Source organism: Chlorocebus sabaeus, chromosome 20 (genome assembly GCF_047675955.1).
Source record: "Chlorocebus sabaeus isolate Y175 chromosome 20, mChlSab1.0.hap1, whole genome shotgun sequence".
Taxonomy (NCBI): Eukaryota; Metazoa; Chordata; class Mammalia; order Primates; family Cercopithecidae; genus Chlorocebus; species Chlorocebus sabaeus.
This window is the reverse complement of record NC_132923.1, coordinates 16,081,187-16,102,620: the sequence shown is the minus strand read 5'-3', so window position 1 is coordinate 16,102,620 and position 21,434 is coordinate 16,081,187. Positions and strand designations below refer to the sequence as shown.

Here is a 21,434-nt window from a genome sequence, read left to right as displayed (position 1 = left end):
TCCCTGTTCGGTACAGATATGACACTCACCACACACAGAGAAACACAACAGCTGCCACACCCTGTGTCAAATTGGGTTGAATTTCACATACTGTGGCCAAAGGAATGCAGGCTTTTGGCCCATCCTAGATGCCAGACAGGGTGTGCCTCCTAGATCTTTTTCCTATGTTAAAACTCATTACTTGCTCCTGACTATTCAGTGTTACCTGGGGGCACATGATTCCTGTACTTTCTCAGTTTCCTCAACGTTCACATCTTCATCCTCATCTTCACCGTTTTCTGTAAATACAGAAGTGTTCGTTCAGATATTTCCCACTTCACACTCTGCAAGCACAGTCAGCCCAATGTGCACACAGACATGGAAATCTAGGCATGGGTCACCGTTCAGTTGAAAGCTCTCATGTTTTATCTTTAACAAAATGCCCTGGCATGGTTTCCTGTTCCATCAGGCAATGCATTTCTGATCTGGAGGGCCACCATCAAGATGTCACCAAATATTGAAAAGACCCTTTGTTCCCCATATCACTGGGGACATGTGCAGCCTCTCTCGGGACTTTGGCAGCTGTCTCCATCATCCCACCACAAATCTGATTCCCAGGCACAGGCTTGGTGTCCTGTCACAGTTCACATTTCAAACCTAATTCTTTCTCTTAGGAGAGGACAAACTGGCCCCACAGTCGTCTATGCATCAGGAGACTTCACAGGCTTTCCATGTGGCTTCTGCTGTGTTATTCAGGGACATTCTCTCCATGGGGAGTACTCCAGTCTGAAGCACTTCCTGCCACCAAATGCCCCCACGTCAAGCGCGTTCTCCAACACCACATGGCGAGGGGCTTTATCTCATTTTCAAAAGCAGTCCTAACTGTTCCCACATTTAGATGTTTCAGAGCCTTGCAAGAGACAATATGCCTGCCTTTTCTGATGGAGAGAGAGAAATTCAAGAAAGATAAATCACTCACTCACCGACAGTTAGTAAGAACATTGCCAAAGAGACAGCCTGGGAACCTTCATTCTAAGTCCACAGCTCTTTTCACTCTAACAAGAACCCTCCTGTCACAGCCTCCTTCCTCTCCTCCACAACTAGAGAGATGTTGCCTCTGGCTCCAAAGACCATCTCCACCAAGGAAGGAGGGACATTTGCAATACTGTGACCTCCAACTCCATGGGTTTCCCATCTCTGATCTCACCCAGGAAGTCCTGGAAGGGCCACATATGTTTAGTGGAAAAAAACACCACCGATAGCAACTGGCATTGTGAAAGTATGGAGGTCTGGAGTCTCTCATAAGCCTGGGGTTTTCAGTCATCACATCCGATGGAAACCTTACCTGGGGTGAGCTTTCGGACGAGGTGCTGTGCCAGCCTACAGCCCTCGGCCAGCTGTTCTCGGAGGTCCCTCCCCTGGGACGTGGCCGGCTCATCCGGAGTGAGGAGGGCCTGGAGATGCTGATTCAATGCACCGGAGGCATCTCTCCCTTCCCGCAACTTCTCCCTTAACTGGCTCAGCTCTCGTTCCTGAGACTGAACCAGGACTTTATATTGCCTAAGGTGAGATAGTAGAGAAAATTGAACAGTGGAAAGGAGTGAGTGATCAGATCGAATATTGCGACAGAGATTTCTCAGACAATGTTCTCAAGGAGACCTCCAAGGAGAAGGTCAGCACATGTTTAAAGAAATGTCTGTGGCCAAGAGTAAGAATGAAAAATGGTTTACAGGCTTCCTCTATACCAGAGAGTGCTCCTGTAAGATCCTCGACGATGCTCCATTCATCTTTCCCTTCTGTAAACAAAAGTAGGGGTCTTCCTTATTCACTTTCAAAAAGACATTCATTCTTTCAGTTCCTCACTCTGGCCATGGACATTTCCATGTGAAAATACACATAGTGCATCTTGCAGTCACTAGATGCAAAACCATGGACAGAAATGAGGCCACGTGCAGACTGGGCCAGTTGAAAAGGTGAAAGAAGGAAACAATGACAGGCTCCAGAAGGCAACACTGATTGACCGAAAGGACGAGAAGCCGCAGTCAGTCAGGAGGTGATTCTGACTAAGGGTAACTGGGGTGGTGATAGCGCAACATTTTGAGTACACTCAATGCTGTTGGGTGGTTCCCACTCCTTTAGTTAATTTTGTGTTATGCAAATCTCACCTCAACAATTACTTCTTTCAAAAAGAGAAATCAAGGCTCTGAGAAACAACTGCAACCCATAACTTATTATTATCCTTGTTCTCTGTTTCATAAATCTTTGTGTGTTGTAAGCCTGCCATGGCAATTCCTGCCCTTCCCCAGACCCAGCTTAGCTCTTACTTCACCCAGAGGAGTGGCTGTACATCAGAGATTTACACACCTGCCCACCTGCCTGCATAGGGCCCCTCACCTGAGCTCCTCAGCTTGCCTGAGCTGCTCTGCAAGCTTCTCCTCCTTCAACCGAAGCTCATCCCGCAGCATAGATTTTAGGAGGTCTTTGCACTCTTCATAGTCTGAGAAAAGACAGACACACCGGCCTCAGTGAAAAGCTGGACACACAGCGGTGGTCACTGCCTACAGGGCAGGAGCCAGGTCCATCGAAGGATATAACTGTCCCCAGTACAAGGCTCTAGGCAGGGATTTCCACCACTTTACTCTTCAGTCTCCCGACTTTATGGCATCTCAACCTCCAAAATTTAGAGACGAAGAAAGAGAAACTGAGGGACAGACAGGACAAGCTACTTGGATGGAGCCCAGGTGAAAGGCCCAGGGTTCCTGCCCTGCACACTGCACTGCTACTTCCACACATTCTTGGTTACATCTTTCTTCCTCTATAGGAACAAAAGCTTCTTCCCCAGGGAGTAGGACTTCCCTCACACCAGGGTACTCTCTGCCTTTTTGTTTATTCTTTGAGGAGTCTTCTCCTGTCGCCTAGGCTGGAGTGCAATGGCATGATCTTGGCTCACTGCAACCTCTGTATCCTGGGTTCAAAGGATTCTCCTGCCTCAGCCTCCCGAGTAGCTGGGATTACAGGTGCCCACCACCACGCCCCGCTAATTTTTGTAATTTTAGTAGAGATGGGGTTTCTCCATGTTGCCCAGGCTGGTCTCAAACTCCTGACCTTGTGATCCAGCTGCTTCAGCCTCCCAAAGTGCTGGGATTACAGGACTGAGCCACCTTGCACAGCCCCTACTCCCTGCTTTTGATGCTGTCGGTTATAGATACCACAGGTTCTATTAGGAGCAGACTCCTCTTGATGCCCCTCACAGCGGGTACTCTGTACTATCACCAAATTTCCCTCAGGGTCCCTAGAACAGAGCTTGGCCTATTGGGCCTCAACAGAAGCTTGAACTGAATAAAAGTTCACTAGCCCGAGACATTTAGAACAACAGACTAGATGTTATTTTTCTGCCAGATCTTATATGGTACAGAGAGGATTCTTGAAAACATGATTTAGCATCTTGGAGAAAACAGGTCATTCTGTGCCTCTGTCTGAAACCATAACTGAGATTTTAACTCTAGGCCCATCCCCACCTGACTGCAAACATGGAAAGTTTTGAAATACCTTGGTACCTCTCTCTTCCAACTTTAACAAAAGGTGAAAATACCCATTTCTATTTTCCTACAAGTACGGAAAGTATTACATTACTTCTGATGGAGAGAGAATTCCGTTTCTCAGAGAGAAGACAGGACATCATTCATCACTTTTGTGATGGTGAGCTTAGGGAACTTACTGTAACTGTTCTGCCCCTTGGCCAGAAAGTAGGCCACTTGAGTTACAAGGTATTTCTCCTTGGTGTTTATGAACTGATGTTTGTTCTCTGCCTGCTGGGGGCGCAGTTTCTCATTGACTTCTAAAGTATTCATCTCTGACTTCTCACTGGACCAAGGGCCCGCAGATACCACCATACTGACGTTTGTGGTAGAAGAGGTGGAGCCAGGGACTGGGGAGAAAAAATCCAAACACATAATGGGTTAATAACTGGTGAAATCAAATAGGTTGAATCAGGACTGACGGATGTCACTGACAGCCTCGTCCACTGATTTGAAGATGCTGTTTCCCTGGTTTCACTCTTCTCATCTCCACTCTTGATCTCCTTTAAGTCAACTTGTCTGAGCTACACAGTCACCTTGAAACCAGGACACAAACACTTCCACTTTTTTCTTGCTTAGAAGTTTCTATAAAGCAAGGCTGGGCTCTGAGCTTTTTACCCCATGAGTGGTCAATGTTTCTGTGTAGCTCAACAGATTGTTTTTTGTTTCATTAATTTTTTTGTTTGATTGGTTGGTTGGTTTTGGTTTTTTATGTTTTGTTTGAGAGGGAGTCTCACTGTGTCGCCCAGGCTGGTGGCACGATCTCAGCTCACTGCAACCTCTGCCTCCTGGGTTCAAGTGATTCTCATGCGTCAGCTTCCCAAGTAGCTGGGATTACAGGCGCCAACCACCATGCCAGCTATTTTTTGTATTTTTAGTAGAGATGCAATTTTGCCATGTTGGCCAGGCTGCTTTCGAACTCCTGACCTCAGGTGATCCACCCACCTTGTCCTCCCAAAGTGCTGGGATTACAGATGGGAGCCCAGCGACCCTGGCCAGAGACTTCTTATTAACAGCTAAGACAAGCCAATGAAAACGAGAGACAGTCTAGCGTGAGAAAAGTGAATGAGGGTGGGAGGATCATCTGAGCCAATCCTCGCACCTAAGCCTCCTGAGCAGATGGGACTATAAGGGCAAAGCAACATGCCTGGCTAATGTTTTGTATTCATTGTAAAGATGGGTTTCACCATATTCTCCAGCCTGCTCTTGAACTCCTGAATTCAAATGATCCTCCCACTTGGGCCTCCCAAAGTGCTGCGAATATATGTGTGAGTCACCGCACCTAGCTCCATCCTAGTTGCTGAGTAAACCAATATGTGCGCATATAGCCTGTCCTCACAATGGATCTTCCGTAGTCTAGACAGAGGTATGAAACACAAGGAAAATAGAGGCTACCTGCAACAAGGTTTAGAGCATCCTGCCATACATCAGGAGACGATTCACGGTCTATAAGCAGAGTCAAGTCCATTTGGTCTTCCTTAAATGTGACTTTGGAGTTCTTGTGAGGCTGATTGGACTCAGAAGGGCCATAGGTATTTGAACAAGTGATGGCACATTCCTCCACTGAGTCCTCAGGGACTTCCTTTTCTTCTACCTTCCGCACTTCCCTGATGAGGTGAGATAGAGATGTCAGAAGATTAAATACAGAGGGATTGGACCCCAGGGAGACCTAGCAGGTTTTGACGGGAGGCATTAAGACAGTGGTCACAGAAAGCAAACAGAAGGCTTTTAGGAGGGAACAGGCAATCCTCTTCTCTCTGCAACAGAGCATGGCCGCCATGGGAGACAGAGAGGAAGAGACCAACCGGTGTTCATTTCACTGGATAGATAGGAGCTGAGAAAGATGAAGACTCAGCTATCCCTGTACAGTACAGACATCACACTTGCCACACACACAGAAACACAACAGCTGCCACACCCTGTGTCTAAGCTGGGTTGAATTTCTCATACTGTGGCCAAGGGAATGCAGGCTTGTGGCCCATTGTAGATGCCAGAGACAGGGTGAGCCTCCTAGACCTTTTTCATATATTAAAACCCATTACTTGCACCTGATTATTCAGTGTTACCTGGGGCACATGATTACTGTACTTACTCAGTGTCATCAACTTTAACATCTTCATCCTCATCTGCATCATTTTCTGTAAATATAGAAGTGTTCGTTCAGATATTTCCCACTTCACACTCTGCAGGCACAGTCAGTCCAATGTGCACAGAGACATGGACATCTAGGCGTGGGTCACCGTTAAACTGAAAGCTCTCATGTTTTATCTTTAACAAAATGCCCTGGCATGGTTTCCTGTTCCATCAGGCAATGCATTTCTGCTCTGGAGGGCCACCATCAAGATGTCACCAAATATTGAAAAGACCCTTTGCTCCGCATATCACTGGGGACGTGTGCAGCCTCTCTCTGGACTTTGGCAGCTGTCTCCCACATCCTGCTACAGATCTGATTCGCAGGCACAGACTTGGTGTTGTGTCACAGTTCGCATTTGGAGCCTAATTCTTTCCCTTTGGAGCGGACAAACTTGCCCGACAGTCCTCTATGCCTCAGGAGACTTCACAGGCCCTCCATGTGGCTTCTGCTGTGTTATTCAGGGACATGCTCTCCATGGGGAATGCACCAATCTGAAGCACTTCTTACAACCAAATACACCCACGTCAAGTGCCTTCTCCAACACCACATGGCAAGGGGCTTTTTCTCATTTTCAAAAGCAGTCGTATGTGTTCCCACATTTAGATGCTTCAGACCCTTGCAAGAGACAATGTGCCTGCCTTTTCCGATGGACACAGAGAAACTCAAGAAGGATAAATTACTCACTCACCGACAGTTATGAAGAACATTGCCAAAGAGACAGCCTGGGAACCTTCATTCTAAGTCTACAGCTCTTTTCACTCTAACAAGAACCCTCCTGTCACAGCCTCCTTCCTCTCCTTTATAACTAGAGAGATGCTGCCTCTTGCTCCAAAGACCATCTCCACCAAGGAAGGAGGGACATTTGCAATACTGTGACCTCCAAACCCATGGGTTTCCCATCTCTGATCTCACCCAGGAAGTCCTGGAAGGGCCACATATGTTTAGTGGGAAAAAACACCACCGATACAACATTGTGAAAGTATGGAGGTCGGGAGTCTCTCATAAGCCTGGCGTTTTGGGTCTCCAGGTCCTACGGAAACCTTACCTGTGGTGAGCTGTCGGACGAGGTGCTGTGCCAGCCTACAGCCCTCGGCCAGCTGTTCTCGGAGGTCCCGCCCCTGGGAGTTGGCCAGCTCATCCAGAGTGAGGAGGGCCTGGAGACGCTGATTCAATGCGCGGGAGGCATCTCTCCCTTCCTGGAACTTCTCCCTTAACTGGCTCAGCTCTCGTTCCTGAGACTGAACCAGGACTTTATATTGCCTAAGGTGACATAGTAGAGAAAATTGAACAGTGGAAAGGGGTGAGTGATCAGTTCGAATATTGCGACAGAGATTTCTGAGACAATGTCCTCAAGGAGACCTCCAAGGAGAAGGTCAGCACACGTTTAAAGAAATGTCTGTGGCCAAGAGAAAGAAGGAAAAATGGTTTACAGGCTTCCTCCATATCAGAGAGGGCTCCTGTAAGATCCTCGATGATGTTCCATTCATCTTTCCCTTCTCTAAACAAAATTAGGTGTCTTCCTTATTCAGTTTCAAAAAGACATCCTTTCAGCTCCTCACTCTGGCAATGGACATTTCCATGTGAAAATACACATAGTCTATCTTCCAGTGACTAGATACAAAACCATATACAGAAATGCGGCCAAATGCAGACGGGGCCAATTGAAAAGATTAAACAAGAAAAGAATGACAGGCTCCAGAAGGCAACACTGATTGGGTCAAAGATGAGATGCCACAGTCAGTCAAGAGGTGATTCCGACTATGGGTAAGTGGGGTGGTGATGGCGCACCATTTTGAGTCCACTGAACGCTGCTGGGTGGTTCCCACTCCTTTGGTTCATCATGTGTTATGCAAATTTCACCTCAACAATTACTTCTTTCAAAAAGAGAAATCATGGCTCTGAGAAACAACTGCAACCAATAACTTATTACTGTCCTTGTTCTCTGTTTCACAAACCTCTGTGTATTGTGAGCATGCCATAGCAATTCCTGCCCTTCCCCTGGCCCATCTTGGCTCTTACTTCTACCCTCCGAGATGCTATATATCCGAGATTTACACACCTGCCCACCTGCCTGCATAGGGCCCCCTCACCTGAGCTCCTCAGCTTGCCCGAGCTGCTCTGCAAGCTTCTCCTCCTTCAACTGAAGCTCATCCCGCAGCATAGATTTTAGGAGGTCTTTGCACTCTTCATAGTCTGAGAAAAGACAGACACACTGGCCTCAGTGAAAGACTGGACATGCTGCTGAGGTCACTGCCTACAGGGCAGGAGCCAGGTCCATCCCAAGGACATAACTGTCCCCAATACCAGGCTCCAGGCAGGGATTTCCACCCCTTTACTCTTCAGTCTCCCGACTTTCTGGCATCTCATCCTCCAAAATTTAGAGACAAACAAACCGAAACTCAAGGGCACATCAAGGAAGTTGATAAGATGATTCAACCACAATGAAGTGGAGTCAGAATTCACAGTCCCTGAGGTCTGACTCTGAATGCGGGGCCACTTTCCCAAGCCTTGCAGCCTCTCCTCCAAAACACTGCACTGGGGCATGAAGTAGAGATTTCTTGGACAGCTGGGAAGGCCCCTAGGACTATGGGACTGATGGTTTCCCTTTTAATGGGAATTTCAAGGACAACGATGTCAAAGATCTTAAAAATCTTTGATTTTTAAATCGTAACAGCAGATATGATTTTAAGAATCATAACGGAAACATAAAGTATGAGACATAAGACCACAAGACTCTGAAGGAAATATGCCCAAATACTAACAAAGTTTGTGTTAATTTAGAAACAGTAGAATGAAGAACTAATAGATAGTGTTTACTCTGTGCCCATAAATGTTCTAGGAGATTGATAAGAAATAGCTCATGTAACTCACTGCAGCAATTTACAGAGGTAGGTATTACTGTAGCACCCTATGAACAGATGAGGAAACTGAGGGACAGACAGGACAAGCAACTTGGATGGAGCCCAGGTGACAGGCCCAGGGTTCCTGCTCTGCACACTGCACTGCTACTTCCACACATTCTTGGGTACATCTTTCTTCCTCTTTAGGAACAAAAGCCTGTGCCCCAAGAAACAGGACTTCCCTCCCACCAGGCTACTCTCTGCTTTGTTTGTTTGTTTCTTTTTTGATGAGTCTTGCCCTGTCGCCCAGGCTGAAGTGCAATGGCATGATCTTGGCTCACTGCAACCTCTGTATCTTGGGTTCAAAGGATTCTCTGGACTCAGCCTCCCAAGTAGCTGGGATTACAGGCGCCCGCCACCACACCCAGCTAATTTTTCTAATTTTAGTAGAGACAGGGTCTCTCCACGTTGCCCAGGATGGAATCAAACTCCTGACCTCGTGATCCACCTGCCTCAGCCTCCCAAAGTGCTGGGATTACAGGACTGAGCCACCTTGCACGGCCCCTACTCCCTGCTCTTGATGCTGTCGGTTATAGATACCACAGGTTCTATTAGGAGCAGACTCCTCTTGACGACCCTCACAGCAAGTACTGTGTACTATCACCAAATTTCCCTCAGGGTCCCTAGAACAGAGCTTGGCCTATTGGGCCTCAACAGAAGCTTGAACTGAATAAAATTCACTAGCTCGAGACATTTAGAACAACAGACTAGATGTTATTTTTCTGCCAGATCTTATATGGTACAGAGAGGATTCTTGAAAACATGATTTAGCATCTTGGAGAAAACAGGTCATTCTGTGCCTCTGTCTGAAACCATAACTGAGATTTTAACTCTAGGCCCATCCCCACCTGACTGCAAACATGGAGGTTTTGAAATACTTTGGTACCTCCCTCTTCCAACTTTAACAAAAGGTGAAAATACCCATTTGTATTTTCCTAGAACTACAGGAAGGATTAAATTACTTCTGATGGAGAGAGAATTCCATTTCTCAGAGAGAAGACAGGACATCATTCATCACTTTTGTGATGGTGAGCTTAGGGAACTTACTGTAACTGTTCTGCCCCTTGGCCAGAAAGTAGGCCACTTGAGTTACAAGGTATTTCTCCTTGGTGTTTATGAACTGACGTTGGTTCTCTGCCTGCTGGGGGCGCAGTTTCTCATTGATTTCTAGAATGTTCATCTCTGACTTCTCACTGGACCAAGGGCCCGCAGATACCACCATGCTGACGTTTGTGGTAGAAGAGGTGGGGCCAGGGACTGGGGAGAAAAAGCCCAAACACATAATGGGTTACAAACCGGTGAAATCAAATAGGTTGAATCAGGACTGACGGATGTCACTGACAGCCTTGTCCACTGATTTGAAGATGCTGTTTCCCTGGTTTCACTCTTCTCATCTCCACTCTTGATCTCCTTTAAGTCAACTTGTCTGAGCTACGCAGTCACCTTGAAACCAGGACACAAACACTTCCACCCTTTTCTTGCTTAGAAGTTTCCATAAAGCAAGGCTGGGCTCTGAGCTTTTTACCCCATGAGTGGCCAATGTTTCTGTGTAGCTCAAGAGATTGTTTTTTGTTTCATTAAATTTTTCGTTTGACTGGTTGGTTGGTTTTGGTTTTTTATGTTTTGCTGGAGAGGGAGTCTCACTCTGTTGCCCAGGCTGGAGTGCAGTGGCACGATCTCAGCTCACTGCAACCTCTACCTCCTGGGTTCAAGTGATTTTCGTGCCTCAGCTTCCCAAGTAGCTGGGATTACAGGCACAAACCACCATGCTAGCTATTTTTTGTATTTTTAGTAGAGATGCAATTTTGCCATGTTGGCCAGGCTGCTTTCGAACTCCTGACCTCAGGTGATCTGCCCACCCCACCCTCCCAAAGTTCTGGGATTACAGATGTGAGGCAGCGACCCTGGCCAGAGACTTCTTATTAACAGCTAAGACAAGCCAAAGAAAACAAGAGAGAGTCTAGCCTGAGAAAAGTGAATGAGAGTGGGAGGATCATCTGAGCCAATCCTTGCACCTAAGCCTCCTGAGCAGTTGGGACTATAGGGCAAAGGAACATGCCTGGCTAATGTTTTGTATTCTTTGTAAAGATGGGTTTCACCATATTGTCCAGCCTGCTCTTGAACTCCTGAATTCAAATGATCCTCCCACTTGGGTCCCCCAAAGTGCTGCGAATATATGTGTCAGTCACTGCACCTAGCTCCATCCTAGTTTCTGAGTAAACCAAAATGTACCTATACAGCCTGTACTCAGAATGGATCTTCCGTAGCCTAGAAAAGGTATGAGACACAAGGAAAACAGAGGCTACCTGGGACAAGGTTTAGAGCATCCTGCCATCCATCAGGAGACAATCCATGGTCTATAAGCAGAGTCGAGTCCACTTGGTCTTCCTCAAATGTGATTTTGGAGTTCTTTTGAGGCTGCTTGGATTCAGAAGGGCCATAGGTATTTGAACAAGTGACAGTACATTCCTCCACTGAGTTCTCAGGGACTTGCTTTTCTTCAGCCTTCCACACCTCCCTGATGAGGTGAGATAGAGATGCTAGAAGATTAAACACAGAGGGATTGGACCCCAGGGAGTCCTAGCCGGTTTTGACAGGAGGCATTAGGAGAGTGGTCACAGAAAGCAAACCAGAGGCTCCCTTTAAGAGGGAACAGGCAATCCTCTTCTCTCAGCAACACAGCATGGCTGCCATGGGAGACCGAGAGGAAGAGAGCAACTGCTGTTCTTTTCACTGGACAGATAGGAGCTGAGAAAGAAGAAGACTCAGCTATCCCTGTACAGTACAGACATCACACTTGCCACACACAGAGGAACACAACAGCTGCCACACCCTGTGTCTAAGTTGGGTTGAATTTCACATACTGTGGACAAGGGAATACAGGCTTTTGGCCCATCATAGATGCCAGACAGGGTGTGTCTCTTAGACCTTTTATATATGTCAAAATCCATTACTTGCTCCTGATTATTCAGGGTTACCTGGGGGCACATGACTCCTGTACTTTCTCAGCCTCCTCAACTTTAACATCTTCATCGTTATCTTCATCATTTTCTGTAAATACAGAAGTGTTCGTTCAGATATTTCCCACTTCACACTCTACAAGCACAGTCAGCCCAATGTGCACAGAGATATGAACATCTAGGCATGGGTCACCATTCAACTGAAAGCCCTCATGTTTTACTTTAACAAAATGCCCTGGCATGGTTTCCTGTTCCATCAGGCAATGCATTTCTGCTCTGGAGGGCCACCATCAAGATGTCACCAAATATTGAAAAGACCCTTTGTTGCCTATATCACTGGGGACTTGCGCGGCCTCTCTCAGCCCTTTGGCAGCTGTCTCCATCATCCCACCACAAATCTGATTCCCAGGCACAGGCTTGGTGTCCTGTCACACTTCGCATTTCGAACCTAATTCTTTCTCTTAGGAGAGGACAAACTGGCCCCACAGTCCTCTATGTATCAGGAGACTTCACAGGCCCTCCATGTGGCTTCTCCTATGTTATTCAGGGACATGCTCTCCATGGGGAGTGCACCAGTCTGAATCACCTCCTACAACCAAATGCTCCCATTTCAAGTGCCTTCCCCAACACCACACGGCGAAGGGCTTTATGTCATTTTCAAAAGCAGTCGTAAGTGTTCCCACATTTGGATGCTTCAGAACCTTGCAAGAGACACTGTGCCTGCCTTTGCAGATGGAGAGAGAGACTCTCACGAGGGAAAAATGACTCACTCACCGACACTTACTAAGAACATTGCCAAAGAGACAGCCTGGGAACCTTCATTCTTAGTCCAGAGCTCTTTTCACTCTAACAAGCACCCTCCTGTGACAGCCTCCTTCCTCTCCTTTACAACTAGAAAGATGTTGCCTCTGGCTCCAAAGACTATCTTCCATCAAGGAAAGAGGGACATTCCCAATACTGTGACCTCCAACCCCATGGGTTGCAGGGTTTCCCATCTCTGACCTCACCCAGGAAGTCCTGGTCATGTCATGGCCACATATGTTTAGTGGAAAAAAACACCACCGATACAACTGTCATTGTGAAAGTACGGAGGTCTGGAGTCTCTCATAAGCCTGGGGTTCTGGGTCATCAGGTCCTATGGAAACCTTACCTGCGGTGAGCTTTCGGACGAGGTGCTGTGCCAGCCTACAGCCCTCGGCCAGCTGTTCTCGGAGGTCCCTCCCCTGGGACGTGGCCGGCTCATCCGCAGTGAGGAGGGCCTGGAGATGCTGATTCAATGCACGGGAGGCATCTCTCCCTTCCCGCAACTTCTCCCTTAACTGGCTCAGCTCTCGTTCCTGAGACTGAACCAGGACTTTATATTGCCTAAGGTGATATGGTAGAGAAAATTGAACAGTGGAAAGGGGTGAGTGATCAGTTCGAATATTGCAACAGAGATTTCTGAGACAATGTCCTCAAGAAGACCTCCAAGGAGAAGGTCAGCACATATTTCAAATGTCTGTGGCCAAGAGAAAGAACAAAACATGGTTTACAGGCTTCGTCTATATCAGAGAGGGCTCCTATAAGATCCTCGACAATGTTCTATTCATCTTTCCCTTCTGTAAACAAAAGTAGGTGTCTTCCTTATTCAGTTTCAAAAAGACATTCATCCTTTCAGTTCCTCACTCTGGCCATGGACATTTCCATGTGAAAATACATATAGTGCATCTCGCAGTCTCTAGATGCAAAGCCATGGACAGAAATGAGGCCTGGTGCAGAGGGGACCAGTCGAAAAGATGAAAGAAGAAAAGAATGACAGGCTCCAGAAGGCAACACTGATTGACCGAAAGGATGAGAAGCCGCAGTCAGTCAGGAGGTGATTCTGACTAAGGGTAAGTGGGGTGGTGATGGCACACCATTTTGAGTACACTCAATGCTGTTGGGTGGTTCCCACTTCTTTAGTTAATTTTGTGTTATGCAAATCTCACCTCAACAATTACTTCTTTCAAAAAGAGAAACCAAGGCTCTGAGAAACAACTGCAACCCATAACTTATTATTATCCTTGTTCTCTGTTTCATAAATCTTTGTGTGTTGTGAGCCTGCCATGGCAATTCCTGCCCTTCCCCAGACCCAGCTTAGCTCTGACTTCACCCCGCCGTGCGGCTGTACTTCAGAGATTTACACACCTGCCCACCTGCCTGCATAGGACCCCCTCACCTGAGCTCCTCAGCTTGCCCGAGCTGCTCTGCAAGCTTCTCCTCCTTCAACTGAAACTCATCCCGCAGCATAGATTTTAGGAGGTCTTTGCACTCTTCATAGTCTGAGAAAAGACAGACACACCGGCTTCAGTGAAAAGCTGGACACACAGCGGTGGTCACTGCCTACAGGGCAGGAGCCAGGTCCATCCCAAGGACATAAATGACCCCAGTACCAGGCTCTAGGCAGGGATTTCCACCCCTTTACTCTTCAGTCTCCCGACTTTCTGGCATCTCATCCTCCAAAATTTAGAGACAAACAAACCGAAACTCAAGGGCACATCAAGGAAGTTGACAAGATGATTCAATCACAATAAAGTGGAGTCAGAATTCACAGCCCCTGAGGTGTGACTCTGCATGCGGGGCCACTTCCCCAAGCCTTGTAGCCTCTCCTCCAAAACACTGCACTGGGGCATGAAGTAGAGATTTCTTGGACAGTTGGGAAGGCCCCTAGGACTATGGGACTGATGGTTTCTGTTTGGGAATTTCAAGGACAAATATGTCAAAGATCTTAAAAATCTTTGATTTTTAAATCATATCTGCAGATATGATTTTAACAATCATAACAGAAACATAAAGTATGAGACATAAGACCACAAGACTATGAAGGAAATATGCCCTAATACTAACAAAGTTTGTGTTAATTTACAAACAGAAGAATGAAGAACTAATAGATAGTGTTTTCTGTGCCAATAAATGTTCCAAGAGATTGACAAGAAATAACTCATGTAACTCATTGCAGCAATTTACAGAGGTAGGTATTACTGTAGCACCCTATGAACAGATGAGGAAACTGAGGGACAGACAGGACAAGGAAGTTGCATGCAGCCCAGGAGACAGACTCAGGGTTCCTGCTCTGCACACTGCACTACTACTTCCACACATTCTCGGGTGCGATCTTTCTTCCTCTTTAGGAACAAAAGCCTGTGCCCGAGGAAGCAGGACTTCCCTCTCACCAGGGTACTCTCTGCTTTTTCTTTTCTTTTCTTTAATTTTCTTTTATTCTTTTTTTTTTTTTTTTTTTTTTGACGAGTCTTGCCCTGTCGCCCAGGCTGGAGTGCAATGGCGTGATCTTGGCTCACTGCAACCTCTGTCTCCTAGGTTCAAAGGATTCCCCTGCCTCAGCCTCCCGAGTAGCTAGAATTACAGGTGCCCACCACCATGCCCACGTAATTTTTGTAATTTTAGTAGAGACGGGGTTTCTGCATGTTGCCCAGGCTGATCTCAAACTCCTGACCTCGTGATCCACCCGCCTCAGCCTCCCAAAGTGCTGGGATTACAGGACTGAGCCACTTTGTACGGCCCCTACTCCCTGCTCTTGATGGTGTTGGTTATAGATACCACAGGTTCTATTAGGAGCAGACTCCTCTTGAGGCCCCACATAGTGGGTACTGTGTACTATCAACAAATTTCCCTCAGGGTCCCTAGAACAGAGCTTTGCCTATTGGGCCTCAACAGAAGCTTGAACTGAATAAAAGTTCACTAGTCCCAGACATTTAGAACAACAGACTAGATGTCATTTGTCTGCCGGATCTTATATGGTACAGAGAGGATTCTTGAAAACATGATTTAGCCTCTTGGAGAAAACAGGTGGTTCTGGGCCTGCATCCGAAATCAATAACTGCTATTCTACCTCTAGGTCCATCCCCACCTGACTGTAAACAGGGAAAGTTTCAAAATACTTTGGTACCTCTGTCTTCCAACATTAACAAAATGTGAAAATACCCATTTCTATTTTCCTAGAAGTAAGGGAAGGATTAAATTATTTCTGATGGAGAGAGAATTCAGTTTCTCAGAGAGAAGACAGGACATCATTCATCACTTTCGTGATGGTGAGCCTATGGGACTTACTGTAACTGTTCTGCCCCTTGGCCAGAAAGTAGGCCACTTGAGTTACAAGAAATTTCTCTTTGGTGTTTATGAACTGATGTTTCTTCTCTGTCCGCTGGGGGCGCAATTTCTCGTTGATTTCTACAGTGTTCATCTCTGCCTTCTTACTGGACCAAGGGCCCGCAAATACCACCATGCTGACGTGTGTGGCAGAAGACGTGGAGTCAGGGACTGGGGAGAAGAAACCCAAACACATGATGGGTTACAAACCGGTGAAATCAAATAGGTTGAATCAGGACTGAGGGATGTCTGTAACCGAAATTCTTAACTTACTGTTGAGAAAAACGAGATCAGTCCCCACAGCACTTTAGGATCCTTAACCACAAAAACAAGGTTCGAGGTGTCTGAGTTCAGAGCTAAGGCACTGCCAGTCGCTCAGAGTCTCACAAGAGTGAGGAAGATTGTGGCCAGCGTGCCAGGTAACGGTCTGCAGTTGCAATAACAGAATTAGAAGCTGGGGGTGTCATGGAATCTTAGGAGCCTGCGTTCCAATTGCCCTGGCTTGGCTGAAACACAGGCACCCTGGTCTCACCTGAGGGTCACCACCAATGGGCTCATTCCTTCAGCATTCACTCTCAATATTCACATACCTTTGTGACAATGCCACAGACCATCTCTTTCCCAATACATCTAAGCACATTCCTCACTGTTTATCTCTTGTCTGTACAACATCATCAAGGCAGAAACAGTTTCCCAAAAGGTTATATTTTCTAAATGGCAGTCATGAAGTCACCCCACCTGCTCCCAGTTAAAACAGATCTTAAGCCTTTTCTGCAAGTGTAAAATATGGAACTTTTAGCCTGCACTGATATCCTCTGCATCTTCTGCAGTTTTTTCTGTATCCACTAGAAAGTGAATGAATAATTCATTTTTTTAAAATGTTTTCTTTCCTGTCTCAGTATTATTCTTGCTGCATCTCATTGTTATGTTGACTTCTTTTTTCTTACTGGGGCACCAGTAAGAAAAGCATCTTGACTTTCACTACACTCTAGACCAGTTTGACATCCCTATGTCCAAAGCTCTTCCTCTATGTGGGTTGATTCGTATTTTCATGGCACTGAGCACCACATTTCATACTTGTCAATTGTGGATGTCATTCTAGTGCCTCAAGAGCTCTTTTCAAGGGATCAAGTGATCAAACTCACGTATATAGAGATCTCCTAAAAACATGTATGACCATCTATCTTAGGAAGTTTCATAAACCTGATGCTATTTGGTTGTTTCCCTTTTGTTTTCCCATATACTGGAAAGAACAGGGCCATGAGCGGCTCTTATGGAATATGTTTTGATACATATTTTGTTGAGTTGGACTAACATCATTCATTTTTGGTTTCATTTCACTAACAGAACATGGCAAGATCGAGGTTATGGTCAGGGTTGGTTAGTGATCCTCAGTGGTGCAGCAGAAGGTGAGTTTGAGATGAGAGAAATGAGTAGGAAAGAGCAATCCCCTGAGCCATCTCCTCACTTTCTCAACTTCCATCCCCACCAAGGTTTTGTGAGCCTGGAACTTGGGAGACTGTTCTGTAGCCCAGGTCTCCTAGGATTGGCTGCTGGACTTGCCTGACTTGTGGGTGCACTGGGTGTGATCCTGGGCCACTCAGCATTCATGTGGAAGTGAAGGAACGAGGACTGGATCAATCCCGTTTGAAGGGGTGCCTCACTGCAGCCCGCACTGTCCTCCAGTGGCACTGTAAGGATACTGCTTTGAGACGTATCAACAGCTTTAAGTAAATGTATTTTCCGGGGTCTGGGAGACCTGACGTTCTGTGTCATGATGAAAATCTGTCAAGTTTCTTCATTTTAAAAATGATGAAACTGCAGGTTCACAAAGTTACATGGCTTACTTGAGGTCACACAGGGATGAGTTTTCAGCACTGCCAATAAAAGCAATCTCAGTCATTATTCAGTCATTATTCATAGGATCCACATAATTCAGTAAATATTCACATAATTATTTAGTAGATATTCACTGACCAATTCATACAAGGCATTTTGCTCAAAACTGTGCTCATATTTGGACGTTGTATCTTCACCATAATCCTTAAGGTAATGCTATTATCCATACGTTAACAGGTAAGAAACCTGAAGAAGAGGGATAGCAAAGCATGTGTGTGGACATATTTCCATTTTTTGGTTTTTGTGATGCTGGAAGAATGACCAGAATGAGTCACAGGAAGAATATACATACCTGGATTATTTTCCAGGACAGAGGTGTGCCCTCCTAGAGTACTGGGACCAAAATTCCCAAGTGTCTGAAACCCTGCTTTAACAGTATGAGAAATAACCTCTATCACCTGGAATTTCCCTGAAACTTTGGAATATACAAGAGAAGTATGAGACTTGGGTCTTCCCTTGGCTGTGTTTAATTCACTCTTCTATGGAATACCAATGATTCTCACTAAGACTTTTGCCTTTTTATAACCACAGTGTATGTTTTATGGAGATGATTTTACACTTTGTTCTATTTAGAAAGAATCAATATGAGCAATGGTTTAGGTGTTATACCTTGGACTTAATATTTTTCTGATTCCTGTTTTGAGATTAAATTCTCATGGAAATAGAAAAATACTTATGATTTCTCATAAGGCCAAGTTTGTTATTAGTTTGAGTTTTTGAAGTTGAAGCACAAACCTTAGATTTGTGCACTCAATTTGGGGACCCACTGATAGCACTGACCTTACAGTTGATGGGATGATTCTTTGTGTTTTGCTGATGAAGAAACTGAGGCACAGAGAGTCTGTAACTTGTCCAAGTTCCCCTTGCTGTAAGTCCTGGAGCCAGATCTCAGGTGGAGCAGCCTTTTCCCCACCCCCTTCTCACATTTTCCAATCCAGCTGGGTTAGTTCCTTCCAAGTACATGTTTTGCTCCCTCATACCCCATTTCTGAAAAAAGGAAAACTTCTGGAATTTAACTTCTTTCATCTAATACATTTCCTCACAACATGCTGCCAGCATCACATTCTGGTCACTTACTATTAAAGTGAGATCCTTTTTTTTCTTCTTCTTCTTTCCTTTTTGAGACAGGGTCTTGTTCTATCACCCAGGCTGGAGTGCACTGGTGATTATAGATCACTGCAACCTCGAAATCCTGGGCTCAAGCAATCCTCCTATCTCGGCTTCCCAAGTAGTTGGAACTCTAGGCACACATCACCATTTCTGGCTAATTTTTTATTTTTCATAGAGACAAGGTCTTGCTATGTTGCTAAGGCTGGTTTTGAACTTCTGGCCTCAAGCGATCCTCCCACCTAGGCCTCCAAAAGTGCTGGGATTACAGAAGTGAGCCACTGAGCCTGGCCTGAAATGCTTTTTTTTTTTCCTTTTTCTTCTTCTTTTTTTTTTTTTTTTTTAAATACAGGACATGGAGATCTGGAAAGACACCTTGCTTTATTACTGTTATTATTATTTCTATAGTATAATTCATATATCACAAAATTCACCACTTTAACCACATATTTCAGTCTTTTACCGTATTCCAAAAGTTTCACATCCATCACCACTACCTCATTCCAGAATATTTTCATAATGCCAAAAACCATGCCTGTACCTACGGGCAGTCACTCTTCAATTCCCCCCTGCTTGCTGTCTCTGACAACCACTAATCTACTTTCTCTAGATATAGATGTACTTGTTCTGGGCACTTCCTCCATATGGAATAACAAACTGTGACATTTTCCATCTGTTTCTTAGCATACTGTTCTCAAGTTTCATCCTTCGTAACCTGTATCAGTACATGAACTTTTATGGCCCAATAATATGCCACTATATGGTTACATCACATTTTGTTCATTCATCAACTGATGGTGGTTTAAGATGTTTCCACTTTTTAACTATTAAGAATAATGCTGCTATGGACAGCTTTGTACAAGTTTTTGAGTGAACACCTGTTTTTCATTTTCTTGGTTATAAGCCTAGGAGTGCAATTGCTGCATCATATTTCACTTTATGCTTTTGTTGTTGTTGTTGTTGTTGTTAAACTTTTTGAGGAACTCACACTGTTCACCAAATTCAGTAGCTATGCCATTTTACATTCCCAACCGTAATATATGAGAATTCCATATTCTCCATAACTTTCCAAACATGTATTGTCTTTATTTTTTTCTTAAGTCATGGTAGTGGGTGTGAAGTGGTATCTCATTTTGGTTTAAATTTACATTTTCCTAATGATGAAAAATATTGAACATCTTAGCATGTGCTTCTTGGCCATTTGTGTGTTTCCTTAGAGAAACCTCTACTCACAGTTTTTTTCCCATTGTTAAATTTGGTTGGTTGTCGTTTTTTGCTCAGTTATATGAATTCCTTATATACTCTAGGTACTAGATCTGTGTCAAATATATAATTTGGAAATAGTTCTCCCATTATGTGGATTATCTTTTCACTTCCTTGACAGTGTCCTTTGAAGCATATAAGTTTTCATTTTAATGAAGTCCATTTCTCCATCTATTTTTGGATTGTTTGTGCCTACTTAAAAAATGTCTAATCCAAAGTCACAAAGATTTGTACCTGTTTTCTTCAAGACGTCGCTTTTTGAAGGAGAACTTTCCTGGGTTGTAGAGGAGGGTGGACATGGTTTATTTATGCCTCCTGTCCATTACTAATGTTTCTCCTGATAGTTATTCATATGCTCACCATCCCTCCATGGAGCATCCATGGCCTGTAACAGAGCTCTGGGGACTGATACCCTTCCACTGACTTTGGCGCTGGTGAGAGCCCTGGTCCTGTGGGTCAGCTTGGCCTTAACCCAACCCGGTTGCACATATTCCTCAGGCCCTTTAGAGTTGAAGCTGAGAGCCTCTCTGAGAACGCTTGCCAGCCCATGCTGTTCTAAGGCTGGAGCAAACTTCCTCTGTCTATTCCAGACAGAGGAGATTGCAGGGGTTGGACTCAGTCAAGACATCTCTGGTGTTAGAAAGTAGACCTGTTTCAGGGTTTGGAGAAGATTGTTCAATATGAACTAGGTCCTCTCTAATTATTTTTACTGTATGTGTGACTTCTTTCCAGAAACAAAGGAATAAATAACATTTATCTTAGAACATTCTGTCAATTCTTTGCCAATTGTTGTTTGTCTACAATTTTCACATGGATAAAGGGGAGTTCAGTGTAAATATATTCTTAACAATTCATTATGGTTCATGTCCTCTGCCACGGGATCATATTTAAATCTATGAACTAGCCTGTTACTTAGGTATTATCTTGTTCCCGATGAGAAAACAAACTCAGAAAGATTGGAAAATTTCCCTAGGTCACATATGTGTGTGTGTGTGTGGGTTTGTATACATACATATGTCCTAAGAATCATTAATTAGACATATATGTGAGTATCTATTTCTGGATTCTCTCTTCCCTTCCACTGATATATATTCTTTTTTTTTTTTTCAACAAAACCCATGATTTTCATAGCTGCAGAGTAATTCTGGAAATAGGTAGTGAATTCATTCACCATTATTCTCTTATAATATTGCTCCTTTATTATTCTTGATCATTGACATTACCATATAAATAGTAGAATCAACTTGTAATTTTCTACCACAATGCTGCTTGGAATTTTTATTAGAATTGCATTGGATCTGGAAATCAACTGATGAAAAGCTGACTTTTTAAACATAACTCTTCTGATCCATGACAAGGTTTATCTCCTCACTAATTGAGTTCTTTCATAATTTCTTAAAGCAATTTTTTGTAGTTTTTGGTGTACTTGCCATACATAAATTTTGTTGATTTTCTTTCTTTCTTCTCTCCCTCCCTCCTTACCTCCCTC

The 21,434-nt window shown here is 44.8% G+C and overlaps 1 protein-coding gene across 10 annotated transcripts in view; it reads right to left on the bottom strand.

Annotated features, from left to right (window-relative positions):
- Positions 1–21,434, bottom strand: part of LOC119618246 (NBPF family member NBPF3-like) — a 49,718-nt gene that overhangs the window by 11,248 nt on the left and 17,036 nt on the right. For 2 of the 10 annotated variants that reach the window (XM_073008067.1, XM_073008069.1), the window contains 17 exons: positions 18,356–18,562; positions 17,240–17,553; positions 15,950–16,103; positions 15,638–15,847; positions 13,749–13,851; positions 12,702–12,916; positions 11,570–11,642; positions 10,898–11,109; positions 9,639–9,848; positions 7,782–7,884; positions 6,737–6,951; positions 5,650–5,695; positions 4,953–5,164; positions 3,698–3,907; positions 2,374–2,476; positions 1,325–1,539; positions 206–278 (listed from right to left, as the gene is read on the bottom strand). In XM_073008067.1, coding sequence (XP_072864168.1) covers positions 206–278; positions 1,325–1,539; positions 2,374–2,476; positions 3,698–3,907; positions 4,953–5,164; positions 5,650–5,695; positions 6,737–6,951; positions 7,782–7,884; positions 9,639–9,848; positions 10,898–11,109; positions 11,570–11,642; positions 12,702–12,916; positions 13,749–13,851; positions 15,638–15,812 — 2,165 coding nt within the window. In that variant the 5' untranslated portion in view covers positions 15,813–15,847; positions 15,950–16,103; positions 17,240–17,553; positions 18,356–18,562. The other 8 variants (XM_073008068.1, XM_073008072.1, XM_073008073.1 and 5 more) reach the window with 8 other exon arrangements.